Source organism: Choloepus didactylus, chromosome 12 (genome assembly GCF_015220235.1).
Source record: "Choloepus didactylus isolate mChoDid1 chromosome 12, mChoDid1.pri, whole genome shotgun sequence".
NCBI lineage: Eukaryota > Metazoa > Chordata > Mammalia > Pilosa > Megalonychidae > Choloepus > Choloepus didactylus.
Window position 1 is genome coordinate 95,121,425 of NC_051318.1, and position 21,888 is coordinate 95,143,312.

General features: G+C 42.7%; 1 protein-coding gene and 2 long non-coding RNA genes across 3 annotated transcripts in view; 2 read left to right on the forward strand and 1 right to left on the reverse strand.

Annotated features, from left to right (window-relative positions):
- Positions 1–5,775: 5,775 nt before the first annotated feature.
- Positions 5,776–10,955, reverse strand: LOC119507308. The gene is made up of 3 exons (XR_005211201.1): positions 10,906–10,955; positions 9,413–9,527; positions 5,776–5,833 (listed from the first exon to the last, which is right to left on the reverse strand). It is a non-coding gene; the product is annotated as an uncharacterized LOC119507308 (long non-coding RNA).
- A 531-nt stretch (positions 10,956–11,486) lies between these two features.
- LOC119507029 overlaps positions 11,487–21,888 on the forward strand; it is a 62,407-nt gene continuing 52,005 nt past the window's right edge. The window contains exon 1 of the long non-coding RNA XR_005211108.1: positions 11,487–11,685. This is a non-coding gene — a long non-coding RNA (uncharacterized LOC119507029). The remainder of the gene's footprint in view (positions 11,686–21,888) is intronic.
- Positions 17,518–21,555, forward strand: LOC119507028 (R3H domain-containing protein 4-like). The gene is given in 3 exon segments (XM_037800088.1): positions 17,518–17,597; positions 20,821–21,518; positions 21,521–21,555. Coding segments are annotated over 3 exon segments (813 nt in total).

The window sequence follows — 21,888 nt, forward strand, 5'->3', positions numbered from 1 at the left end:
AAATTTATCAGGAGGGGGAAAATGCCTTGAATTGCCAAAACATTGTAAAAAAGAAAAAGAAAGCAGGAGAACTTACACACCCTGACTTTGAAGATTATAAAGCCACAGTAGTCAAAACAGCATGGTACTGGTACAAAGATAGACATAATGATCAATGGAATCACATTGAGAATTCAGAGTTAAACCCCCAGATCTACAGCCGACTGATCTCTGGTAAGGCCTCCAAAACCAATGAACTGGGACCTAACAGTCTTTTCAACAAATGGGTCTGGGAGAGCTGGATAACCATATCCAAAACAATGAAAGAGGACCCCTACTTCACACCCTACACAAACATTAACTCAAAATGGATTAAAGACCTCAAAATAAGAGACAGTACCATAAGACTCCTAGAAAATAATGTAGGGAAACATCTTCAGGGCCATGTCTTAGGAGGTCCCTTCCTATATCTTACACCCAAAGCACAAGCAACAAAGGAAAAAATAGATAAATGGAATCTCCTCAAACTTAAAAGCTTCTGTACTTCAAAGGAATCCGTCAAAAAGGAGAAGAGGCAGCCAACTCAAAGGGAAAAAATATTTGGAAACCAGTTTCTCACAAAGACTGATATCTTGCATATATAAAGAAATCCTGCAAATCAACGACAATAGTACAGACTAGAGACAGCCCAATTACAAAATGGGCAAAAGACATGAAAAGACAGTTCTCTGCAGAGGAAACACAAATGGCTAAAAAACACATGAAAAATATTCAACTTCACTAGCTATTAGGGAGATGCAAATTAAGACCACAATGAGATACAATTTCACACCAATTAGAATGGCTTCCATTAAACAAACAGGTAACTACAAATGCTAGAGAGAATGTGGAGAAACTGGAACTCTTATTCATTGTTGATGGGGCTCTATAATTGTGCAACCACTCTGGAAGACAGTCTGGCGTTTCCTTAGAAAACTGGATATAGAGTTACCCTTCGATGTAACAATCACACTTCTTGATATACACCCAGAAGACCCGAAAGCAGTGACATCAACAGATATCTGCACGCCAATGTTCATAGCAATTTCACAATTGCCAAGAGATGGAAACAACCCAAATGTCCTTCAACAGATGAGTGGATACATAAAATGTGGTATATTCACACAACGGAATAGTATGCAGCAGTAAGAAGGAACAATGCCAAGAAACAGATGACAACATGGATGAACCTTGAAGACCTAATGCTGAGTGAAATAAAGCAGGCACAAAAAGAGAAATACTATAGGTTACCACTAATGTGAACACTGAAAAATGAAAAGTAAATAGTTTATAGTGCAGACTGTAGGGGACCTAGTGATAGATAGCAATTAGTGAAGGGGGAATGATAAACTAATAAGAACAGATAAGTTATTGAAGGAAAATTTAATGTTCTGGGAATGCTCAGGAATGACTGTGGTTTGTTAATTTCTGGTGGGTATGGTAGGAACAAGTTCACAGAAATGTACTTATCTTAGGCTATCTGTTTTCCTTATTCCTTTCCTGGGTTATAGCCTGCATATTTTCTTGGGGTAGAACAGGAACATGTTGGAAATAATGTAGTTTTTCTAGAAAATATGTTTTTTCTTATTCTTTTGTTTTGGTTTTGTTTGAAATGATTTTTTATTGTCTGTTTTTGTTTTTTTTTTTCACAAAGTTAAGTTTTTTAAAAAAAAAATGAAAAAAAATATGCAGAGGCCCCTTGAGAAGCTGGGGGAAAATGCAGAGGTTTTGGGCTTCCTAACCTGGATGGTTGCTGATGTTCTCACAAACATTGAGGAGTGGAGGGTTGATGTGCCAAACCCTCTATCATGGGACTTGTCTTTAAGAAGCCTGTTACTGCAAAGGAGAAGCTAGGCCTGCTGATAATTGTGCCTGAGAGTCTCTCCCTGAATCCCTCTTTGGTGCTCAGATGTGGCTCTCTCTCTAACTAGGCCACCTGGGAAGGTGATCTCACTGCCCTCCCCCCTACGTGGGACCTAACTCCCAGAAGGATACATCTCCCTGGCAATGCAGTATTATCACTCCCAGGGATGCATCCGGACCCGGCATCATGTGACTGGGAACATCTTGACCAAAAGGGGGATGCAAAATGAAATGAAATAAAGCTTCAGTGGTTGAGAGATTTCAAATGCAGTCAAGGTCACTCCGGTGGGCATTCTTATGCATTATATAGATAACACTTTGTACCTTTTAATGTATTGTAGTATTGTAATAGCTAGAAGCAAATACCTGAAACTATCAAACTCCAATCCAGTGGCCTAAATTCTTGAAGACGACAGTGTGATAATGTAGCTTACAAAGGGTGACAGTGTGGTTATGAAAACCTTGTGTATTGCACTCCGTCTGTCCAGTGTATGGATGGATGGGCAGAAAAATGGGGGCAAAAAAACTAAATGAAGAATAGGGTGCGAGGGTGGGACGATTTGGGTATTCTTCTTTCACTATTGTTTTTTTCATCTTATCATTTTTTCTGGTACAAGGAAAATGTTAAAAAAAAAATAGGGTGACCAATGAACAACTATATGATGGTAATGTGATCAACTGATTATATATTTTGGATGATTGCTTGGTGTGTGAATAAATCTTAATAAATAAAAAAGGAAAGAATTAGTACCAATCTTTCTAAAACTCTGGATTGGTGTGTGAATAAATCTTAATAAATAAAAAAAAGAAAGCATTAGTACCAATCTTTCTAAAACTCTTCATAAAAATTGAAGAGTGTAAGCTACCTGATTCATTCTCTGAGGCCATCACACTAATACCTAAGCCAGACAAAAATACTACAAGAAAAGAAAATTACCGACAAATCATTTTGATGAATACAGATGCAAAATTCCTCAGAAAATTCTTGCAAATGGAACCTAGCAGCAGATTAAAAGAATTAAACACCATGACCAAGTGGGTTTTATTGCAGGTAAAAAGGGTGGTTCAACACAAAAAATTCAATTAATACACATCAATAAATCAAAGGGGAAAAGTCACATGATCTCAATTGAAGCAGAAAAGACACTTGACAAAATTCAGCACTGTTTCTTGATGAAAAAGAGTGTATAAACAATGTGGTATAGTCTTAGGATAGAATATTACACAGGTGGAAGAAAGAATAAGCCATGATGCAAGCAACAATGTGGATGAACACTGAGGACATTATGTTGAGCAAAATTATCCAGAAACAAAGGAACAAATATTGTATGATCTCACTAATATGAACTAAGTATAATGAGCAAAGTCAGACACTTGAAGTTAACAACACATGTTGGGCAAGATGGCAGCATAGAGAGCTGTGGAATTTAGTTAGTCTCCTGAAGAAACTGATAAAAAACCAGGAACAACTAGTAAATAATCTGAAACACCTGCTGGGGGACAGTCGTGACTGCCCACACATCATACACCAACCTGGAATGGGTGTAATGGCTGAGACTGCAGCATAAAAGCTTTAAGTACAAACTGCCAAACTGTGCGGGGAGCCCCTTCCCCTCATGGCAGGCTGAGCTGCAAGACCTGACTGTGGGAGAAAGCAGCAGTCCCAGAGCAAGGAAGTATAACTCAACTAATTCCAACTGGGGTTTTAAGTAACAAATGTGGACTGCTGAAGGCAAGCTACAAACAGAAAAACCACTAAGAAGCAGTGAATTACTCCGAATTCCTCCCAGTGGAGAGAAGGTGGGGCTAACAGAAAAAAAAAAAAAAAATACAGAGGCTTTCAGAGATGACTGAACTTAAGAGAACCAGGAAACGCCTGTGTGCTGGGAAAGGAGCCCAGAAGACTGGGTGCTTCCTCTGGCCGACAGGCAAAACTTGGGAACCGTGGACTGGATCTCAAAAAGGGCTTTCTTTCCCTTTTTGTCTCTCTCAACCTGAAAGGCTCAGTGGAGAAAGCCTCAGCCATTTTCAGTTCACAGAACTCTGACCCAGACACGGGTGGACTTCACAGAGTCAGAAAGACAAAGGAGTAGCTTACCTACAGAAGGTAACTCCCTAGGGTGGTGTATCTTCACTAAGGGGAAGGAGGTGGGGCCCAGCTCTAGTTCCTACCTGCCCTTCAGAACTCAGACCCCAGGGTCTGGGGAAAAACAGTCAAAACTCAAACAACATAAGCTGAGAATTAAAGGGACCACACCTCTTTACATCAGTGGGGAGCTACAGGCTGACAGGCGCCACCTGGGCAAGTTAGGAAAAGCACAGTGGCTAGAGGCCACACAGGAAAGTTTGTCAATGTTTTAAGATACAGCTTCAGGGAAACCTGACACTGAATATAGTCCCATTGTGAGACCTGAACCCATCTGGTCTGGGAAATTCTGATTGGGGTAACCAAGGAAACCAGATGCCTATGTAAAAGAAAACTGCAAATCACACTAGGATAAAAAAGATATGACCCAGTCAAAAGAACAAACCTACACCTCAATTGAGATACAGATGACATATTGTTTCACTTTAATGAAACAAAAATTTTCAAATAAATATGCTAAATCAATTCAAAGAGCAAGTCAACAAGTTTAGGGAAGACACGGCAAAAGAGACGAAGGATATAAAGAAAACACTGGGCAAACATAAGTTAGAAATCGAAAGTTTGAAAAAACACCAGGCAGACTCTGTGGAAATGAAATGCACAACATAAGAGATGAAAAACGCAATGGAGACATACAACAGCAAATTTCAAGAGGCAGAAGAAAACATTCAGGAACTGCAGAATAAGACACCTGAAATCCCCCCACAAAAGAACAGATATGGAAAAGAAAGGAAAAATATGAGCCACATATCAGGTAATTGAATGACAACATGAAGCACATGAATGTACGTGCCATGGGTGTCCCAGAAGGAGAAGAGAAAGAAAAAGAGGCAGAAGCAAAATAGAGGAAATAATTAATGAAAATTTCCCATCTCTTATGAAAGACATAAAATCACATATCCAAAAAGCATAGCATATCCCAAAGAGAATAGATCTAAACAGACCAATGAGAAGACACTTAATAATCAGATCATCAAATGTCAAAGACAGAGAATCCTGATAGCAGCAAGAGAAAAGCAATGCATCACATACAAGGGAAGCTTGATAACTATGTGTGGATTTCTCAGCAAAAACCATGGAGGCAAGAAGAAAGTGGTGTGATATGTTTAAGATACTGAAAGAGAATAACTACCAACCAAGAATCCTGTATCTGTCAAAATTGTCCTTCAAATATGAGGGAAAATTTAAGATATTCTCTGACAATGAGAGACTGGGAACAAATGCCTGCTTTACAGGAAATAATAAAGGGGGCACTACAGACAGACAGGAAGACAGGAGTGAGAGGTTTGGAACACAATTTTGGGTGATGATAGCACAACAATGTAAGCACACTGAACAAAGATGACTGTGAGTATGGTTGAAAGAGGAAAGTTGGGGGCATGTGGGACACTAGAAGAAATGAGGGAAAATAAAGAATGGGCCAATATAACTTAGTGAAACCTAGAGTGCTGAACAATTGTGATAAAATGTACAAATATGTTTTTACATTAGTGAGAACAAATGAATGTCAAGCTTGCAAAGAATTAAAAATAGGGTGGTATTGGGGAAACAATACAATCAATGCAAACTGGAGACTACAGTTAACAGAAACATTGTATTATGCTTCCTTTAATGTAACAAAGGTAATATATCCAAGCTAAATGCCTCTAACAGGGGCACATAAGGGAAGGGTATGGGACTCTTGGCATTGGTGCATCTTTTATTGCACTTTAGTTTAATTCTATCTTTCCTCTTGTTGCTTGTTAGCTGTCATTTTTTTTCTTTCTTCTTTTGCTTTTGTCTCTCTACCTTCTTTGACTCTTCCTCCTTTGTGGAAGAAATGGAGATGTCCTTAGATAGTGGTGATGGTGGTTAATGCATAAATGTGTGATGACACAGGGAACCATCGATTGCTGACTTAGGACAGAATGTATGGTGGGTGAACAAAACCATCTTATAAAAAACGGGTTGATGAAGAAAACTTGAGGGCACTATATTGAATGAAATAAGTCAGACACAACAGGAAAAATACGGTATGGTCTCACTGATATGAACTAATTATAATATGTAAACTCACAGACATGAAATATAGGTTATCAAGATATAGAACAAGGCTAAATAACAATGAGCAGCTGCTTATTATGAGCAGAACGTTATAACTAGGTTGAATTTAAGTGTTTGGAAATGGACAGAGGCGATGGTAGCACACTATTATGTGAATAACTAACATGCTGAATAGTATGTGAATGTGGTGGAAAGGGGAAGCTTAGAGTCACATGTGTCACCAGAAGGAAAGTTGGAGGTTAAAATATGGGAATGTATAAAACAGTGAATCTTGTGGTGGACAATGTCCATCATTAACATTACCAATCTTAGAAATCTCTTTCATGAACTAGAAAAAATGTAGGGCATTGTAACTAGAAGTTAATAATAGAGGGGTATAAGGGGGGAAATACACATATTGCAAAGTATGTACTACAGTTAGCAGTATTTTAAGATTCTTTCATCAAAAGAAACAAAGGTACTATACCAATACCATGAGTCAATAATGCAGGGGGGCGGTTAGGAGTATGGGAGATTTTGAGTTTTCTTTATTTTTATTTTAATTTCTTTCCTGGATAAATGAAAATGATCTAAAATTTGAAAATAAAATTGATTATGGTGACAAATGCACTATATAATGATACCATGAACAACTGAATGTACACTTTGGAGGACTGTATGGTATGTGAAAAATGTCAATAAAATTGAATTAATAAAAAGACCTTGTCTTTTAGTGTTGCATACTAAAAGATTTATGAAAGACATTAGATGATCTTTGTGACTTGTTTCAAAAGTTATGGGAGAGGATTTCAGTCAGGGTGCAGGTAAAAAAAATACTGGCTCAGGGTTGATAATTGTTGAAGCTTGGAGAATGGTACCTAGAAATTCATGTTACTATTTTTCTACTTTTCGATGTTTCATATTTTTCATAGTAGAAAGATACAAAATAAAATTTTAGATTGGACTAAATATTTTTCTATTTATGACTGTCACATTTTCTTTGTATTTTCCTTTATATATTTCAAGGCTATGTTATCTGGTATTTTGTACGATCATAAGTGTAGAATTAAATTGTGACTAACAAAAAAAAAAAAAAACACAAGTTATCAGGAGATAGAAAGAGGGCAGAGATTGGGAATTTGATCCTGAAGGAGCACAGAATATCCAATAAGATTGTAAAGATCCAGAAATGGATATTACAATATTATCTGATGGTAGCACAATATCATAAAGTATAACCAACAAAGTTCAGTGTGAATGTGGTTGAAAGAGGAAGGCTCGGGGCATATGGGACACCAGAAGTAAAGATAGAGGATAAAAACTGAGATGATATAATTTAGCAAAACCTCGAGTGGACAGTGATGGTGATTAAACGAAGAAACATAAGAAAGTTATTAGGTGAGGGAGAACAAATGAATGTCAACCTTACAAGGTGTTAAAAATAGTATGGTATTTGGAAAAATATAATTAACACAAATGATGGTATATAGTTAACAGTAACACTGTAATGTTCCTTCACTAATTGTAACAAAGGCAATACACCAAAGTGAACTGTCAATAAGGGAGGGGTGTGGGATTCTTGTTCTTCCTCCATTTTTTTCCTTTCTTCCTCTTCTTTCTTTGTGGAAGAAATGGAAATGTTCTCATATAGATTGTGGTAGTAAACACATAAATATGTGATTGTACTGGCAGAGACTGATCTTTCCCTTAGGATGGATTGTGGGTCTGTGACTAAAATTCTTCAAAAAAATAAACAAAAACACAAGTGTCACAGAAGATGTGAGGAGAGAGAGAGATACCTATTTGCTGTTGGTAGGGAACTAGCAGCCCCTCTATAGGGCCATGAAGTGGTTTCACAGAAGGCTAAATATATATCTGCCAGGTGATCCTGCAACCCTGTTATTAGGTATACACTTGGAAGAACTCAAAGCAGGGACATGAAGAGACATTTTCACACTGGTGTTTATGGCAGATTATTCACAGTTTGGAATAGGTGGAGGTGGGCTAAGGATACATCAACTGATGAACGGAAGGGTGAACTGGTGTGTGTACATACGATGGAACAGAGTGGCTGCAAGAAACAATGAAGTGGTGAGGCATGCAACTATGTGAATGAACCCTGAAGGCATTATATTGAATGCAATAAGCCAGAAACAAAAGGACATACATTGTGTGGTCTCACTAACATCAACTAATTATAATGAGCAAACACTGAGAATTAGATATGAGAGCATAGCTTTTCAGGGGATACAAAATGGGCAGAGATAGGGCAACTGGTGTTTATGGAGTACAAAATGTCCAATAAGGCTCACTGTAAAGGTTCCTAAATTGTAAGCTCTTTCAGCACTGACATCTATTCCTCAGTTTTAGCTATTTCTATATTCTGAGATGCATTATATAGATACTCGTTTTTATTTTCTAATGTATTGAAACAGTTAGAAGTAAATAACCTGCATCTGTTGAATAGTAATCCAGAAGACTTGATTCTAGATGGTAATTGGTAACTATATAGCTTATATCATGTGACCATGTGATAGTGAAAACCTGCTGACTGACACTCCCCTTAACCAGTGTATGGCTGATGAATAATAAAATAATGACAAAAGTGTATAAATAATAGGAAGGATGGGGGTATGTGGTGGTTTTAGTGATCTTAATTTCTTTTTCTTTAATATTTTTTCTTCATTTTGGAGTAATGAATATTTGGAAATTGACTGTGTTAATGAATGCACAACTATACCTTGATACTATGTGCCTCTGCTTGTATACTCTGTATTACATGGATAAAATTCCATTAAGATAAATAAATAAATAAAAACAACTGTGAGGAAACGGTATCTGGATGCTCTCACTAACAGAAAAAATAAAATAAAACAATATATTTTAAAAGTGTAAAGAGTTCCTTTATGGAATGATGGAAATGTTTTGGTGATGGACAGTGGGGATGGTAGCACAACACTGTGAATACAATTAACAACATTCATATATGAATATGATTAAAAGGGGAAAGGTTAGAGTTGGTAACAGGAAAAAAATACAAAAAGCTCTATGGAATTACTCTACAGAAAGAGTGAACCCAAAATTAAACCATGTACTTTAATTAATAGTACGATTATAAAAATGTGCTATTATCAGTTTTAACAAATGGAACATACCAATGCCAGGTGTTTATGGTAGGGTGGTATGTGGGAAACCCATACTGTATGCATGATTGTTCTGTAAACCTACAAGTCTCTAATTTAAAAAATATATATAGTGAAACCTGGTATAACGTGCAATATTGTCGTCCATCATATTAAACAAACAAACAAAAAAAAACACACATGCTTTTCCAAGTTCAATTTGATTCATAAAGAAACTTACTTCAGTCTGGCCAAGTTCTTTGAAGGAGAGTTTGATATAGGAATTCTTACTTCTTTGGAATGGACCAGGTTCTTGGTTGGGAGGTGCTGAGTGAAGATGAACCACTATTTCTGTACTGAAGAGAGAACAAATGTAATGTATTTAGCTGCCTTTTAAAAATCATTAATTCTATTATAAACTTTAAAATATTATATAACACTTTTAAAGTTCTGGTAGACACAAAGACCATCCTAAAAAGCATCCTTTTAAAAACTATTAATTTTAAAACATCTCTACTTAACACTTACAAGCTATGAACCAAAAAGTTTTAAGTTACTAGCTCTATGGAATAAACAAAAATGTGGTTTTAAAAAATAAACTCAAAGTCAATTGGCTAAATTTTGGGTGGTGTATGATTAGGGTTTTCCATCTACAGAGTTCTTGCCAGAGGTGGTAAAGGAGCCTGTAATTTATGCCAAATCTTAGTACTGTACTAATTTTGAAAACAAAATGTGAAAAATCTGTTTAACTGGCCAGCTGACATTTTATTAAAATTCCATCAAAAATTAACATTCTACAGTGTCCTTTGTTGGAAAATGCCACTAAGTCAACAGCATGATTTAGAAAGATACACAACAGCAAAAGCAATTCTCAAAATGCTGCTGCTCTTAGAAAATAAATGACCATTATCTTTATGACTACCATTATCTCCTATGCTATTAAAAATGCCACCATAATTATTCAGCTTTATAAATGTTTTCTTCCCATTTTCCCATCTACTCAACACACAGTGTTCTGCAATGATTCCCAAAGCTATAAAATTCATGATAAAAATATTGTGAATACCTAATTTAGAGCATTTCCTTTATGATCACATTATAAATACACCTATCACCAAATTATACTTTTTGCAGTTTAGGCCCACATGGGTGCCTAAACATAACTGTAAAACTGACACACCATGTTTTAGGATTTTTGAACATAATGAAGGCTTTGGTTAGTAAACTCTGGCCATCTTTGTAAGGACTCTTCATCTATTACTTTGTGGTAAATATCAGTAAGTGACGCAAGTAAATTAGCTGCATAAGCAGAACCACAAGACTCTATGAAATAAATCAACAGGTAAAGCAAACAAACAATTACAATAGGGTCACATAATCTGCAAAGCTAAAAACCCTGAGCCCCACTGTAAGATTCTGCCAAAGGAAGTAAAAGGAAAAGCTAAATGACATAAAATAACATTAAAAAATTCCCGAATAAGCATAAAAGTTCCATGCCAGCGTTTCCAAACATTCATTTATTGGCTCATACCTATTCCAAGGTAATCTACGGAGAACCGTTAACAGTTATAAAAATGCCGTTTCAACAATTTTAACAAAAGCTTCACACTGAAACAAAATGTGAAGAAGGAAAACCACGTTTACGAAGGAGTACACAGGACCTCTCCATTTTCTGCATGGCTTTCCTGTAAATCTACAGCTTTTTTAAATAAAAAGAACCAAACATTACTGTACCTTTTTGTTACCGGCTACTGGATGAGGCTGAGCTCCCACCGGAGTCCGAAGGAATTCACCGAAAGGCCCCGGCCTTCCCGACCGCTCCCGACGGCCTACCGCTCAGGCAACTCCACGACTCAGAGCTATGGCGCAGGCAATCTTCTCCGCAGACAGAAACGCGTCACGGCCACCGAACCCACAACGCAGCAACCCAAAGGCACTCGCTCTTGGCTTTGTACTAGTTAGAGGGGAGGGCTTAAACTTGTGGTGTTTTTTGGATTGGCTGATTTTTATGCAAATAAGGGATTGTACTGTCCACGACCAGCTAAGTGCGATTTGTGATTGGTTCATTTGCGGGCCATTTTGATTGGTGCTTGTAGATATGTAAATTAAGGTTGCCTCTGGGACATCTTGATTGGTCCATCAAGGGTGGTTCAGGATTGGCTCAGATGGACCAATCAAGATAGCACAGAGTGCCATCCTTATTCGCAAAAAAATCAGCCAATCCTAAAACAGCAAGGGTTTAAACCCTCCCCCTGTAACCAAGGGAAGGTCAAAAGCAACTTTACGGCGGTTAACTGCCTTTTAGTTTCGCTTTTGCTGCCGTGGAGGAGTCTCCGTGAGTGAAACACTAGGGTGTAGCTGCAGCCCGCTGGGGGCGGTCCGGAAGGCTGGAGCCTTTCGGTGTCCTTGCGGCAATTCAAATAAAGCTTCGTTATGTTGCCGCTGGACTGTTTCTGTGAATTCCTTTCGGCTCTGGTGGAGCCCAGCTTCTTCCAGTAAGCCGGAAACAGCAAGGTACAGTAATGTTTGCTTCTTCCTCTTAAAAACTGTAGATTTATAGAAAAGTCACGCAGAAAATGGAGAGAGCCTATGAACTCCCCCGTAAGCACAGTTTTCCTTATTCACATTTTGTTTCAGTGTGAGGTTTTTGTGACAATTGTTGAAACACTATTACAGACTATCAGCAGTCCTCAGGTTACATTAGAGTAGGTACACAGTGGTGGTGTACATTTCTATGGTTTTTAAAAACTTGCATTCTGTAGCGTATACAACCTCCAATTTTGCATTTTATGTACTTGCAAATGTAGCATTCAGTGGTGTCAGTACTCATCATTTTGTACCACAATCCCTTGGCAAAACTTTTCCATCACCCTAAACAGGAACCCTGTAGCGATTAGACACTCCCTACCCTGAACCCTTACCATGAAAGTATACATTTTAGTTTGACTCTATGAATTAGCATATCTGATTATTTATCAGTGAAATCATACAATACGTGCCCTTTTGGGTTTTGTTTCACTCAAGATGATGGCTTCAGTTTCTTGCATGCTGTTGTATGTATGAAACCTCATTCTTTTTTACGGTGGAAAAAATTACTGTTTATAAACCACCTTAAAAATAACATGATTTCCAAATATTTTCTACCATTTGGTAATTTTTTTACACTTTATTCATAAAGCGTTTTGTGCATCAGAGTACTTAATTTTTATGAAGTCCCATCTATCTGTTTTTTCTTGTTCCTGGCTTTGGTGTAAATGCTAAGGAAGCATTGCCTAGCAGGTTTTCCCTCTGGGAGTTTGCCTTAGTTTCCTGGCTGCTAAAGCAAGTAGCATGAAACAGCCAGGCTTAAACAATGGGAATTTATTGGCTCAAACTTATTGGCTCACAGGTTTGAGGCTGACAGCATTCCCACATGAATGATCAGAAAGTCAATTTCCCCAATTATTGCAGTGTTCTGGGTCTGGGTGCCAGTGATCCTTCATCCTTGGCTGTTTGGCCACGTGGCATTGTACAACTGATGCCATTCTGCTTTCTACTGTGGGTCCCATTATCTCCAGCTTCTTTTGTGGTTTTTCTCTGTCTGAATTTCATTATGCTTTTAAAGGACTAGAATGATTGAATTACAACAGAAACTCAGCTGGCCATGTCTTAACTAAAAAAAAAAAGTCTTCAAAAAGTCCTATTTAAATGTGGGTGGTGTTGCAGGGCCGTTCTTAATTGATGGACCGATTAGTCTGGTTAATTGCGATAATGAACGGGTCTCTGTCCAGCTAATTAGTTATGCGACACCCAAGTAGTCAGTGTCCCCCAACTTCTTAGAGGGACGAGTGGTGCTCAGCCACCCGAGATTAAGCAATAACAGGTCTGTGACGTCCTTAGATCCACACAGCACAAGCACTCAGTTGTTCATAGTATCTTCTTCCAGTCCTTTTTATTTTGGGGGGGCCAGTGGTTTTGTCCCCCTTTCTTTGTTCATTTTCATTGTCTTCTGTATTTTTTCTTTGTCTCACTAAAGATTTGCCAATTTTATTGGTCCTTTCAAAGAACCAAATTCGGTTTTGTTGTTTCTCTGTATTTTTTTTTTATCTCTATCACTTTTATCTCCATTATAATCTTATTTTCCTACTTTCTACTCATTTTTCATTCTTTCTTTTCTTCCCTAGTTCTCTAGTTTTAAGGTAAGATTGCTCCTTTGTGATCTATTTTTATAATTTTTTTTTTATTCTTTAGAGCTGTAAATTTCCCTCTTGGCACTACTTTTACTACATCCCACAAGTTTTGGAATGTTATTTTCATTTGCCTCAAGATTGTTTTCTAATTTCCCCCTGGGATTTCTTCTTGGACTCATACTTGGTTTAAAAATACATCATTTAGGGAGAAAAGATGGTGGCACAGAGGGGAGTGGAAGACTGTTAGTCCCCCCCAGAACAATTCATAAATGACCAAAAAACTAGTAAATAACCTGGAATAACTGCGGGGAGACAAACATGGCTGTCCACTCATCATCCACCAACCTGAATTGGGAGGAATGCCCAAGATCGCAGCATAAAATCTGTAAGTAAAACTGCGGACCCGCGCTGTGAGCTGAGAGCCCCTCCCTCACGGAAGCCTCACAGTGCTAGAAAGCAGCACTCTCTCAGCACAGCTCCAACTGGGGTTTTAATGTTAACTGCTCAATACAGACAGTGAATCCTCAAGAAGCAGACAGAGGCTTTTGGGGACAGCTGACCTTGGGAGAGTCGGGGGACATAATCTGTCTCAGGACGGGGAGCCCAGAGGCTGACGGGTGAAACTGGGAGCTTTTCTGTCCCTTTCTTTCTCTGTGGAGAAAACTGCAGCCACTTTCAGCCCACAGCACTTTGCAGTAAAGACAGCCTCAGCCATTTTAAAATCAAAACCCTTTGATCAGCAGAGTCAGAGAAACAAAGAACTTACTGATATGCAGTTGACCTCTCTGGAGGGATCATAGCTTCCCAAGAGGAAAGGGAGGGACCCAGCACTACTGCCTGCCTTTCCGGAACCAGACCCCAAAGCCTGGGGGAGGAGAGCCACAGGCCACACCCTCTTACACAGGCGGTGACAGGTTGCACCTGCCAAACAGAAAAGCACGGGTGTATTAATCCTGTAAGGAAAACCATCAGGGAAACCAGATACTGAATATTTCCTCCTTCTGTGACCTGAACCTGTTCTCATCTGGGAAAACCTGATTGGGGTGGCCTAGGAGGTCAGATGCCTAGACAACAGAAAACTACAGCCTACACTAAGAAAAACAAAGTTATGGCTCAGTCAAAGGAACAAACATACACTTCAACTGAGATACAGGAATTTAAACAACTAATGCTAAATCAATTCAAAAAGTTTAGAGAAGATATTGCAAAAGAGATAGAGGCTGTAAAGGAAGCACTGGGCATGTATACGGCAGAAATCAAAAGTTCAAAAAAACAACTAGTGGAATCTGTGGAAATGAAAGGCACAACACAAGAGATGAAAGACACAATGGAAACATACAACAGCAGATCTCAAGAGGCAGAAGAAAACACTGAGGAACAGGAAAACAAAACACCTGAAAGCCTACACGCAAAGGAGCAGATGGAGAAAAGAATGAAAAAATATGAGCAACGTCTCCAGGAACTCAAGGATGAAACAAAGTACAATAATGTACGTATCACTGGTGTCCCAGAAGGAGAGGAGAAGGGGAAGGGGGTAGAAGCAATAATAGAGGAAATAATTAATGAAAATTTCCCATCTCTTATGAAAGACATAAAATTACAGATCCAAGAAGCGCAGCGTACTCCAAACAGAAGAGATCTGAATAGGCCTACGCCAAGACACTTAATAATCAGATTATCAAATGGCAAAGACAAAGAGAGAATCCTGAAAGCAGCAAGAGAAAAGCGATCTATTACATACAAAGGAAGCTTAATAAGACTATGTGCAGATCTCTCAGCAGAAACCATGGAGGCAAGAAGGAAGTGGTGTGATATATTTAAGATACTGAAAGACAAAAACCGCCAACCAAGAATCCTGTATCCAGCAAAGCTGTCCTTCAAATATGAGGGAGAGCTCAAAATATTTTCTGACAGACAATGAAAGACTTTGTGAACAAGACACCTGTCCTACAGGAAATACTAAAGGGAGCACTGCAGAGTGATAGGAGAAGATGGGAGTGCGTGGTTTGGAACACAATTTTGGGAGATGGTAACACAGGAATGTAAGTACACTGAACAAAGATAGCTATGTATACGGTTGAGAGAGGAAGGTTGGGAGCATGTGAGACAGCAAGAGAAAGGAGGAAAGATAAAGACTGGGACTGTGTAACTTGGTGAAATCTAGAGTGTTCAACAATTGTGATAAAAAAATATGTTCTTTTACGAGGGGGAACAAGCACATGTCAACCTTGCAAGGTGTTAAAAATGGGGAGACGAGGAGGGATGCAATCAACGTAAACTAGAGAGTAACTAACAGAATCATTGTATTATGCTTCCTTTAATGTAACAAAGTGATATACCAAGGTAAATGCAGATAAGAGGGGGGATAGGGGAGGCATGTTAGACACTTGACATTGGTGGTGTTATCTGACTCTTTACTTTGATTTAAGGTTATCTTTCCTTTTGCTGCTTCCTAGCTGTTATTTTTTTTTCCTCTTTCTTTTTTCTTTTTTCTTTTTCTTTTGCCTCTCTACCTTCTTTGACTCTCCCTCCTGCCTTGTGGAAGGAATGTAGATGCCCTAATATAGATAGTGGTGAAGGTGGTGAACACATAAATATGTGACCATACAGAGAACCATTGATTGTTTACTTAGGATGGAATGTATGGAGTGTGAACGAAACTATCTTAAAAAAAAAAAATGGGTTGATGTCAGAACCTCAAGGGCAATATACTGAGTGAAATAAGCCAGACACATAAGGACAAATATTGCAGCGTCTCACTGATAAGAACTAATTATAATATGTAAACTCATAGACATGAAATATAAGGTACCAAAATATAGGGCAAGGCTTAGGAATGGGGAGTGGTTGCTTAGTATGAGCAGAATGTTCAACTAGGATGAACTTAAATGTTTGGAAATGAACAGGGGTGTCGGTAGCAAGATGTGAGAATAACTAACAGTGCCGAATGACATGTGAATGAGGTGGAAACAAGAAGCTCAGAGTCATATATGTCAGCAGAAGGAAAGTTGGAGGTCAAAAGATGGGAATGTATAAAACTGAATCCTATGGTGGGTGTGCCGGTTTAATGTATTGTGTCCCCCAAATGCCATTATCTTTGTGGTCTTGTGGGACAGACGTTTTGGTGCTGGTTAGATTTGCTTGGAATGTGCCCCACCCAGCTGTGGGTGGTGACTTTGGTGGGATACTCCCATGGAGGCGTGACCGCACCCATTCAGGGTGGGCCTTGATCGGTGGAGCCATATAAAACATGCTGACTCAAAGAGACCGAACGGAGTGCAGCTGTGAGTGATGTTTCGAAGAAGAGCAAGCTTGCTAGAGAGGAACGTCCTGGGAGAAAGCCATTTTGAAACCAGAACTTTGGAGCAGACACCAGCCACGTGCCTTCCCAGCTAACAGAGGTTTTCCGGACGCCGTTTGCCATCCTCCAGTGAAGGTACCTGATTACTGATGTGTTACCTTGGACACTTTATGGCCTTAAGACTGTAACTGTATAGCCAAATAAACCCCCTTTTTATAAAAGCCAGTCCATCTCTGGTGTTTTGCATTCTGCAGCATTAGCAAACTAAGACAGTGGGCAATGTCCATGATCAGCTGTACAAATATTATGAAACTCTTCCATGAACCAGAACAAATGTATGACAATACAACTAGAAGTTAATAATAGAGGGACAGATAGGGAAGAAATATATACCTATTGCAAAGTATATACTACAGTTTGTAGTATTTCAGCATTCTTTCACAAACAGTAACAAATGTACTATACCAACACTACGAGTCAACAATTGAGGGGGGTTGGTCAGGGATATGGGAGGATTTGAGTTTCCTTTTCTTTATCTTTCTTTTTTTTCTTTTTTTTCCATCTTTCACTTTATTTCTTGTCTGGAGTAATGAAAAGGTTCTAAAAATTGAACAAAAATTAAGTGTGGTGATGGATGCACAGGGGCAACTGATTGTACACTTTCGATCTTTGGATAATTGTATGGTATCTGAACAATCCCAATAAAAATTAAAAAAAAAAATACATCATTTTCACAATGTGATACTGTGAACAATTGATTGTACACTTGGAAGACTGTATGGTACCTGACTGTATCTCAGTACAATTGCAAGAAATAAAAGTACGTAGGAGAGCGGGCCCCAAGCAGGCCCGGCCGGGCGGCGGGCAGTCCAGGCCATGGTTGCGCTGGAGAACCCGGAGGGCGGCTCGGAGGCGGCGGCAGCGGCGCGGAGCCCCCCGGGCGGGCGGCGGCTACTGTGAGACAGTTGATCCTCGTTACTTGCAGATCCTGTATTTGCAACATTCCTGCTTGCTAAAATTTTATTTGTAATCCCAAATCCATACCCATGATGTTTTCCTGGTCACTTGCAGTGATGCAGAGAGCTGTGAAGAATCTGTCGCCAACACGCACGTTCCCAGCTGATGTCCAACAAGGCGAAGCTCTGCCTTCTTGCTTCAGCCTCGCACTGTAAACGAGCCTCCTTTTTGCAGACTATTTAGTGCCACATTTATTATTTTTTATTATTTTGGTGATTTGGGGGTTTAAAATGGCCTGATAAGAGCCGTCCAGTGTTCCTGAGCCCAGAAAGCTGTGATGTGCCAGATGGAGAAAATCCGTGTGCTACAGAAGCTCCGCTCGGGCCTGAGTTAGACAGCCATGGGCTGTGAGTTCAATGTTCCCTAATGGACAATATGCATTACATGCGGCTCCCTGTTTTATTCCTACTGGTACTGGTTGGAATCAGCAAGCTGGAATTGGTGGTGGGACCTTCTTTCCAGTGCTTTCCAGACTCAGCATTTGAGGCCCACGAGACGGTGATTCACCCCCTGCTACTGGCGAGGCGGGGCAGGACCCCAAATGCCAGGCCAAGGAGTTGGGCCCTGAGGGTGCTGGGGAGCCATGGGCGGTGTATGAGCAGGGGAGGGAGAAGCTGTGTTGGCTGCTGGCTGAAGGGCCCCCTGCTCTGGGCCCTCGGTGGAAACAGGGGGCTCATTGACTCAGGGTGAGGGGTCCTCTTCAGACCCAGATTCAAGTCCCAGACCAGGGAGAGCCCGGGTCTCAGAGACTCCAGGCCTGGGGGAGGTGATCCCAGTCCCCATGTTGGGGAGCTTGAGCTGGTTTGCCGGGCACCCCCCCACCCCCCGATGGTCCTGACAGCTCTCCCGGACTCAGCCTCTGTTATCAGCCCTGCCAGGTGGCCTTCCTGGACTCCATCCAGCTGCTGGGTGGAGACACAGGTGCTGGGGCCTCGCTGGGGTGGGGTGAGGGCATGGCTTTCTGGGAAGTCAGCTTAAATAACCTCCAGTGTTTACTGATTGCTCATCGGATGCTATGCCCTGTGCAGAGATCTTGATTCACTACTTCCTGTCACAGTTGCGCTCTTTGCAGTTGTGGGATTTTGAGACAGTGATGTCTCTTTGTGCCTCGGTTTACAAATCTGTAAAATGGGTGTAAAATAGTAGTGCCTGTCTCCTGGGTGATGGTGAAGATGGCATGAGATGTGCCTGAATTGGAGGAAATGCTCAATCCAGGGGTGTTGCTATGATCGAGAGCAGCGTGGCCACAGGGGTGGGCTCCCCATCACAGTGGGAGACCAAGTGGATGGTGGTTGAGGCAGGTGGTGAGGGGCTGCTCTGGTCCCTCTCTGCTCTGAGTGCCCCCTCCCAGACCCACAGGCATTTACTGGGACTATTCTTATCCCACTTTGTAGACAGCGAACATGCGGCTCCAGCTCACGTAGTGAATTGTTGTGGCCGGGATTCGAGCCCAGGGCTGAGGTCAGTCTCCGAGTCACCAGCATCCCTCTGCTAGCACGTTCTGAGTGCCCGGACAGGTCAAAGCCCATCCCGCACGTCTGCCTGCGTGTCCCCACTGACGGACACCTGCACATGCCTGGGTTGATCCATCTGCGCTTCTGGAAGCTCAGTTGCTGAGTTACAGGGCATGGCTTCTGCAGTTTTCATGGATTTTTGCCAAAAGTGCCATTCACGTCGCACTCCAGCCTCGGACAGCGCTCCGTCTGGTCAACCTGTTGACCTTTGGATGGAGCCACAATGTCCGTTCAGTAAAGTGCACACATTTAAGGCTCGAGCACTCTTTACATAGCTGTAGACCCTAGTGAGCTCTGCTCTGACACCTGTGGCCCTCCCATGTACTGCGTGGCTGTCCCAGGGTTTCCTGGTGTTTTCTAGGAAAGCATCCAGTGTCTGGGGCTTGTGGGATCAGAACTTTGAGTCACCTGTTGGATGACTGGGGGGCTGGGGGACTCGGGCTTCTGTTTTTAATTCGTATCTTGTGAAACTTGGATGCCAGGAACATTCAGGGAGAGACTTGGGCTCTGAGTGGCCGTCTTGGATTATTTCTGAGAGTGACGTGGCAGCTGTTCCTTTGGGCACGGGGGTGCAGGCTCTCCCTGGTCTTGGATTTGAATCTGGGTGGCTGTGACAGCCGACCTAGCGGGAGAGGATGGTCATGAGTGGAGGTGAAGATGTGCTGGTTGGAAGATGCAGCAGGGAACAGGGATTAAATAGAGGGGCACGGTCCCCCAGGGAGGTGATGTTCCAACCAAGCCCTAAAGCAGATGAGCATGCGAGCCATGGAGCCAGGCTGTGTCTGGGGGCGCAGCCCGTGCCAAGGCCCCGGGACTGGAGCCGAGGGAGCAGGGAGAGTTAGGAGAGGGGGTCGGGGATCCCAGTCCCCAGCCCCTCCGAGGGTCGGGATCCCCTGTTGATGAGGTGTTGCCCTTCCCGAGCAGGTAACACCCTCTTCTGCAGTGTCACTCAGGGGTGTCAGGGGCTGTCCAGGCAGGCTGTGGCTTCTGTCCTCATCTGGAACGTTCCATTTGCAGCCCCCCCACCCCTCCCACGTGACTGCCTGCCGCCTGTCCCCTCCTGCCGTGGGTTCTGCACTTGGGTTCCCTGCAGGACGCATGGCTGTGCCTGCTAATCCACCTCCATAATTAAAGCCATTTGCCAGGAGGAGGGAAAGCAGATTAGCTCTGAGGCCACTTGCAGCCACTTCCCCAGCCCTGCACCCCGGCATGGAAGGGGGTGGTGGGACCCGGGCTTCACTTTGAGACTCTAGGGGCCATTTCCTGGTTTTTCTGCTGCTGCTTTTCTATTTCGACTCGTGATAAGTCGAGTCTCTTGAGAAACTTGCAGGGGAGGCTGGGATTTGAGTCCCAAAAGGCTGGAAGTGGGGCAGGCAGCTTTACTTGGCCACCTAGCTGCTGTGTGACTTTGGCCCAGTGTCACTCCCTCTCTGCACCTTGGTTCGGCCATCTGTCATTGCAATTGCACCTGCCTCCCGGGTGATGTAAGGATGAAATGGATGAGGATTTTAAGGGTCCAGGACTCAACACACGGGAGGGAATGAGCTCCTTGTCGCTGGGGGAAACCAAGCAGCGGATGGCCATGGTAGGGTTCTACCCGGGGCTCCCAGCCTGTCTTGGCCCTGAGGAGCCCCGCCTTTACTCACAGGCCCCTGCCGGGCTGCCTCCCTGCTCCAGCTGGCTCCCAAGGGAAGAGGCTGTCAGCCTCCAAGCGAAAGCAGCACTCCATCAACCGGGCCGTGCGGAACTTGGACCTCGTGCCCAAGGCCAAGGGGCGGAAGAGGCTCCAGCGCCTGGAGAACACGCAAGACCTCCTGAGCCTGCTGGAGGCGGATGGGGGCGCGCCGGGGCCCGAGGACGGGGAGCTGGCGTCCCCCGCGGCACCTGGCATCTTCGCAGAGGCCTGCAGCAACGCCACCTACGTGGAGGTCTGGAACGACTTCATGAACCGCTCCGGGGAGGAGCAGGAGCGGGTGCTCCGCTACCTGGAGGACGAGGCCAAGAGCAAGCCGCGGAGGAGGGCGCCGGGCCGGGCGGAGGACCTGCGCCGAGACCAGCCGGCCTGCACACCCCGCGCGTGCTTCCAGCGCCGCAGCCGCCGCCTGCGGGCCGTCCTGAAGCGGAGCCGCATCCCCGTGGAGACATTGGAGACCTGGGAAGAGCGGCTGCTGGGGTTCTTTTCGGTGTCCCCCCAGGCGGTCTACACGGCCATGCTGGACAGCAGCTTCGAGAGGCCCCTGCTCCACGCTGTCTGCCAGTACGTGGACCTCACCTCGGCCGGCGCCGACCCGGAGGGCAAGCGGCAGATGAAGGTCCGCAACCGGCACCTGCAGTTCCGCGGTCCGGGCTGCTCCTGTCCGCCTACCTGGAGCAGCGCAGCTGACGGCGGCCCCCGCGATCCCCGCTGCTCCCCGCGGGGCTTGTCCTGGGAAAGCTCCTCTCCCCTTTGGGGTGTCCTCCCCGTCCCGGCCCCTCCCTGCCCGGCGCTCGCAGACAAGCGCTGGCGGCCTGAGCCACCCCGGCAGGTCCCGCGGCGGGACTTTTATTTGGGTGGGGAGACCCAGCCTGGGCATTTTCTCACTTCTTCCTTCAGTTTATTTGTCCCAGTCTGACGCTCAAATGAGGAGGAAGAGGCCCGGTTTTTTATCACTTTTAATGAATTTGGCATCATTTGTTGTAGATTTTTAAATTCTCCTTTCTAAGAGGAAAATCCCAT